The sequence below is a fragment of the Myodes glareolus genome, chromosome 22 (assembly GCF_982192425.1).
Source record: "Myodes glareolus chromosome 22, mMyoGla1.1, whole genome shotgun sequence".
Taxonomy (NCBI): Eukaryota; Metazoa; Chordata; class Mammalia; order Rodentia; family Cricetidae; genus Myodes; species Myodes glareolus.
Window position 1 is genome coordinate 37,115,951 of NC_142047.1, and position 6,480 is coordinate 37,122,430.

Sequence of the window (6,480 nt, forward strand, 5' to 3'; positions counted from 1 at the left end):
GGACCAAGCTGGCGAGGGTCACAGGGACTGGGCGGGGCTTGAGGACTCTAGGGGGATATAAAAGAGTCTCAGAGTAGGCAAGCCTCACTTTCCTCACCAACACCATGGCATTCCTTTGGCTCTTGTCCTGCTTTGCCCTCGTGGGGGCCACCTTTGGTAAGTGTTGGGGCTCAGGCTCCATCAGAGGGAGAGGAGACTGAGGGGGTTTATCCTGGAAGAGTTGGTCCCCTACCCTTCCTGTTTGAGTCAGGACCAGCACCCTGAAACCTCAGGGAGGACGGGGATCCTTCTGGGACTTTCAGGGCTCTTACGCCCTGCTTCAGGAACAAAAAGACAAAGCAGGGCCCAGCAGTGGCCTGTAGATCCTGATGTGGTTGAGGAGGGGGTGCTGTGGCACATAGGAGTCAGCTGCCCGTCTCTGGGGGGCGGGGCTTAGTGACCATGCTGGCAAATGCCAAGCATTTTGTTTTCTTTCTGTTGTTTGCTTTTTTTGTTTTGTTTGAGATAGGGTCTCGCTCTGTAGCCCAGGTTAGCCTAGAGTTTATTGTGCAGCCTAGGCAGGTTCAAACTTAGAGCAATCCTTTTGCCTCAGCCTCCCCAAGTACTTAGGTTAAAGACTTAATGCCAGCCACCACCTTAAGATTTTGCTTTATAAAATTTAAAATTTATAATCTTAATTTAAAATCTTAAATTTATGAAATTTAAGATTTTCATTTATAAAACAAAGAAAATAACTAGTAAAAACAAAAGGGGAGAGATTGGCCAGACATGGTGGTGCGGGCCTGTAGTCTTAGCACTTGGGAAATAATGCTTCCTGGAGAGATGGTCTTACGTAGTCCATCCTGACCCTCCTGCCTTCATCTCCCGAGCGCCAGGATTACAGGCATACACGATCACACTCAATTTCAGAAGACTCTCTACCCCTCCCATTTTGGTTCAAATTGCTGTTGCTTATTTTGTTCTGAAACCACCATCTCACCCTGTTGCTCAGCCTAGCAACTCTTGGGCTCAAGCAATTCTCCTGCCTCAACCTTCAGAGCGACCGTGACTAGAGGCAGTTGTTACTATACCAGCCTACTCTTTTCCTTTGCATGGGTGTCAGGGATCTGAACTGAGGTCATCATGCAAACACAAAAGTTACTACCCTCTGAGCCATCTCCTCAGCCTCAGTAGCCCCAGCTGTCCTGAAACTTACTCTGTAGACCAGGCTGGCCTCGAACTCACAGAGATCCTCTTGCCTCTGCCTCCCGAGTGTTAAAGGTGTCTGCCACCACTGCCCGGCCAAATGCTTCTTTTTAAATGATAACTCAGATTCAACCAAGTTTTCCTTTGCTCCCTCCCCAACCCTATACTGAGTCATTCCTCTTCAGGTTTATACAAATACACTACGTATTTATAAATTCATAAGCAAATAGCCTTAAAATTACATAAATAGTACTTACTTGACTGTCAGTTTTACAACATGCTCTTTCCACTCAATGTAGATCAAACCATGTTGCCATGGAGACCCAACTCATTCACTTAAATATACTCTGCTGTGAGAATACATCATTCTTAGTTCTCATTTTTTTGGCTATTATAAAAATGGATTATTGTGACTTTGGGGGGAATGTCAGTCATCCCTGAAGGGCCTTGTCCGCTTCCTTGTTTCTGTGCTGGCCCTTGAGCAGGTCAGAGGACTCCAGAAGTGCCGAGACTGGTCACAGGGTCACACTGCTCCAACACAGAGACAAGCTGAAGCCCCTGTGAAGCTCTGCTGGCCACTGTAGCAAGTGTGTCCCGGCATGCTCAAGATGCCTGACCACTCCCTCTGCTTCTCCTGGTCTTCTGCCGTGTGTTCTTTCGTGGTGTAGAATCAGAGTCCCCCTTTTCTCCTCTCTCTCTCTCTCAACAGAGTTTTACTATGTAGCCCTGACTGGCCTTGAACTCAGAGATCTTCCCTGAGTTAATTGAGTGATATTAAAAGAGTGTGCCGGCACACCTGGCACAAAGTCGGATTTTCTTAAAAAAATTAAGGAACCAAGGTGGGCGAGGATGGCATACTTCTTTAACCCTCGTACTGGGGAAGCAGAGGCAGGTGGATCTCTGAGTTTGAAGCCAGCCTGTTCTTCAGATTCTTCAGAGTGAGTTCCAGGACAGTCAGGGGTACACAGAGAAACCCTGTCTCAAAAAAAAAAAAATCCCAAAACAAAACCAAAAATTAAGGAACCAAATTTCATAGGACATAGTTACCAAAATAGTCAGTACCATAGTAATGACCAGCTCAGAAGTTGAGCCAGACAGTCTAATGATCCAGTCTGCTTCCTGCTCCTTCTGCTGTGATATGCTTGGACAGGGGCAGCCACGCCTCTTTTCATTCCTGGGAAGATAAGTGGGTCGGGAGGCTGTGTGTGAGGGGGACCCCTGAGCCAAGAGGTTAGAGGGGAGCCAGATGTTTCCAGGGGAGGTGGCATGGTCTCAGTGGGTCCTGAGTTGCTGAGTTCTACACCACAACTGTCACTATCCCCCAGGCTGTGGGGTACCTGCCATCCAACCTGTGCTGACGGGTCTGTCCAGGATCGTCAATGGAGAAGATGCTGTCCCTGGCTCCTGGCCCTGGCAGGTGTCCCTGCAGGTTAGAGGGGAATTTGGGGCACATGAGGGCACATTCTGGGGTGCCGTCCAGGGGGAGCCATTGACCTTCCTCTTTATCTTCCCCAGGACAAGACTGGCTTTCACTTCTGCGGGGGTTCTCTCATCAGTGAAGACTGGGTAGTCACTGCTGCCCACTGCGGAGTCTCGTGAGTCCCAGACTATCTTGCTTCCATCTTTCTTTGGGGTTGGGGAGGAGATGAGACCCATCTTCACCTTCACCCCATGTGTGTCAATCCTAGGACATCTGATGTGGTGGTGGCCGGAGAGTTTGACCAGGGCTCTGATGAGGAAAATATCCAGGTCCTGAAGATCGCAAAGGTAAACAGGCTGCTGCATGGGTGAGGAGCTCAGTCTGCAAGCAGACGGAGCAAGCCCAGCAGGGAAAGTCCCTGGCTGCTCGAAGGACAGGAGCACAGTAAAACCGGGGCTAGCCTTAGAATTCTCTTCCTGGGTCTGCTCTGATGGGGCTAACAGGAAAGGAAAGGAGCTTGTCCCCTGGAACTCAGCAGAGCCCATCTCCTCCTAAGTCTCAGCTGAGTTTCTGGTCCCCACAGGTTTTCAAGAACCCCAAGTTCAACATATTCACTGTGCGCAATGACATCACCTTGCTGAAGCTGGCCACTCCTGCCCAGTTCTCTGAGACTGTGTCTGCTGTGTGTCTGCCCACTGCTGATGATGACTTCCCTGTTGGGCAAGTGTGTGTCACCACTGGCTGGGGCAAGACTAAGTACAACGGTGAGCGTGCTGTGGGCTTCCTACCACTGAGGCTGTCCCGAGGGTCAGGGGTCAGGCTGCCTAGGCCAGGTGTGACCACCCCCCATGCTTGCTTGCTTTGTCTAAATGTCAACATTAATACATCTTTCCAGTTCTTAATTTGAAATTTGTTAATTAAAGCCGGGCATGGTGGCACACTTTAGTCTCAGCACTTGGGAGGCAGAGACAGGCAGATATTGTGAGTTCCAGGCCAACCAGAGCCTACATAATGAGACACTGCCTGAAAAAAAAATTATTAACTAGCCATCTATAGAAAGTTAACAATTAGTACGTATCAGTTAAGACTTCATATTTAAAACTTACTCAGCACAAACAAAGGATTGCTGATAAGATGGAGAAGGAAGCCCTCAGCTCAGCAGGAGGTATTGTCCTCTCTGGTAGTAGGCGGACTGTAAGCCTCTTCATGGGTCTCTGAGACTCTAGCAGGGTGGGGTCATGCTGTCTTGAAGTCTTACACACCCACTTCCCCTGGCGACAAGGTAGGGCTGGCCTGGGCAGGACAAGGAAAATGTGGCAGCCATGCCTGAGGCCCAGCCCTGCCTGTGGTGGGACCTGAAAGCTGCAGCCTCACAGACGTCCAAAAGGACTCATGGTTCTATCTATCCAGTAGGCTGGTGGGCCTAGGGACCCTGACTCCGTCCGTTCCCTCTGTCTCTGTAGCCCAAAAGACCCCTGACAAGCTGCAGCAGGCAACCTTGCCCATTGTGTCCACTGCTGAATGCAAGGAGTTCTGGGGATCCAAGATCACCGACGTGATGATCTGTGCCGGCGCCAGCGGTGTCTCCTCCTGCATGGTACGGCCTCCCTCCCCACCCACACACAGACCTGCCTAGCCCTGGTCAGGCTAGCGGAGAGCACAGGCCCACAGTGTTCACACGGACCTCTGCCCTTCTCTGTTGCCCACAAAAAGATGGGCAGATGCCAACAGACACTGCCCACAGCGAACCCACTCTTGCCACCAGCTCTGTGAGCTGTGTGTGTCTCCTACTATCAGAGGGAAGCTGTGTGGGTCCCTTCAGGACTCCATGAGCACAGCTGGGGCCGACAGCGAACCCCAAGGAACTTCCCTACACTTTCCTTGGCTCCCGACCAGGTCCAGGTATCAGGTTTGAAGACAAGTCCTTTGTCTTTCTCTGCAGGGTGACTCTGGTGGTCCTCTTGTCTGCCAGAAGGATGGAGCCTGGACCCTGGCAGGCATCGTGTCCTGGGGCAGTGGTGTCTGCTCCACCTCCACTCCCGCTGTGTACTCCCGAGTCACAGCCCTCATGCCCTGGGTTCAGGAGATCTTGGAAGCCAACTGAGTCCGCGGTTCTTGCCTCCCCCTTTAAACATCTGCAATAAAATCATCTAATTAGAACACTGCCTCTGTGTGTCTTTGTGGTCCAGGGGACATGAGACAGAAGTTACCTCTGTTTCCCACTGAGGAGTCACATTACAGGTCCCTTTCTAGATTACATATACCCTGATGGCCCTTCTTCCTACCTCCTCCGTTCTTAGAACTCCACCCTGGTCAGAACTCTAGCTATTTCTATTAGAACCAGCTAGACCCACAGTGTTTTCTGGAAGGCAGTAGCCCTCGACCAGACTATATTATCCACAGTCCTGGATATCCACAGTCTTCAGGGCTGTAACAGCCAGATGGTGAACCTTGTGCTGGAGACATTTCTCTGCCTTTGGGTTCCTGCTCCCCACTGCCCAAGAAAGCACAACCTAACAGTCACCTTCCTTCCTTCCTTTCTTCCTTCTTTTCTTCTTCTTCTTCTTCTTCTTCTTCTTCTTCTTCTTCTTCTTCTTCTTCTTCTTCTTCTTCTCCTTCTCCTTCTCCTTCTCCTTCTCCTTCTCCTTCTCCTTCTCCTTCTCCTTCTTCTTCTTCTTCTTCTCTCTCTCTCGTTTTTTTATTTTTGTTTTGTTTTTCAAGACAGGATTTCTCTGCTTAACAGCCTTGGCTGTCCTGGAACTCACTTTGTAGACCAGGCTGGCCTCAAACTCAGAGACCTACCTGCTTCTGTCTCCCGAGTACTGGGATTAAAGGTATACACGATCACCGCCTGTCATCTCAGAGCACTGAGATCTGGGAGGAATGTCCAGCCTCCAGAATGGAGAGAGAATCCCCCCTCTCATCCCCAGCCCCCTTCACTGTATTTTTCTTTACCTTTTCAACCTAAGCTCATCCATTGCGTTCTTCCTTGAGACACATTCCCATGTGTCCCAGGCTGGTCTCGAACTGCTGAGGATGTCCTCCACCTTCTGATCCTCCTGCCTCCACGTCCCCAGTGCTGTGATTACAGGTGTGAGCTACGACACCTGGCTCTGAATATGACATAATCTATGACATTCTTTATGAGGCCTCTTTGCCATGCTAAGGAAGGTTTCTCCTAGTTTCACTTTTCTGAGAGCCTTTGGTAATGAAATGAAGCTGGATTTTGTTCAAGGCCCTTTCTGCATCAACCATGGTGGTGATGTGATCCTCTCCCTTCATTCTGTTGACATGCACCTTACACTGTTTGATTTTCTCATGTCAAATCACTCTTTGCACACTTGGGAAAAATCCCACTTGGTCATGGCATATGTTCTTTTTAACATGCTATTGGATTCACTCAGGTAGTGTTTTCATCTATGTTATGAAATATTTGTATTTATATGATATATATTTCTTCTATATTTCATATATATAAATAATTATATATATTTATCTATATTTGGTCTGTAATTGCCCTTCCTTGTGAGGTAATATTGTTTTTCCAATTCATTTATGAATGCCCAGTTTATGGAATGGGGAGGATTAAACCTCACAGTCTATCAACTGAGCTTCATTTCTGGATTTGTGTGTGTGTGTATCTGTCTGTGTATGTGTGTGTGTGTGTGTCTGTGTATATGTATGTATGCATGTCTGTGTGTGTCCGTGGGTGTATGAATGTGTGTGTGTGTGTGTGTACAAGTGCATGCATGCTCCTTCCTGAATACGGAGGACAAGGAAGCTTTCTGGTGTCAGCCTGTGTCACCCTCCACTGTATCTTGTCTGAGACAGGACCTCTCATTGAACTGAAGCATGCTGTGTTAAATAGGTTGACT

At 48.9% G+C, this 6,480-nt stretch overlaps 1 protein-coding gene across 1 annotated transcript; it reads left to right on the top strand.

The window, feature by feature from the left end:
* On the top strand, positions 1 to 4,765 carry LOC125402447 (chymotrypsinogen B). Its single transcript, XM_048437216.3, has 7 exons — positions 1 to 156; positions 2,511 to 2,614; positions 2,701 to 2,780; positions 2,874 to 2,952; positions 3,189 to 3,369; positions 4,069 to 4,202; positions 4,548 to 4,765. Exons 1-7 carry the CDS (start codon positions 105 to 107, stop codon positions 4,707 to 4,709), a joined length of 792 nt encoding a protein of 263 aa, XP_048293173.1. The 5' UTR covers positions 1 to 104; the 3' UTR covers positions 4,710 to 4,765.
* The last annotated feature ends 1,715 nt before the right edge of the window (positions 4,766 to 6,480 follow it).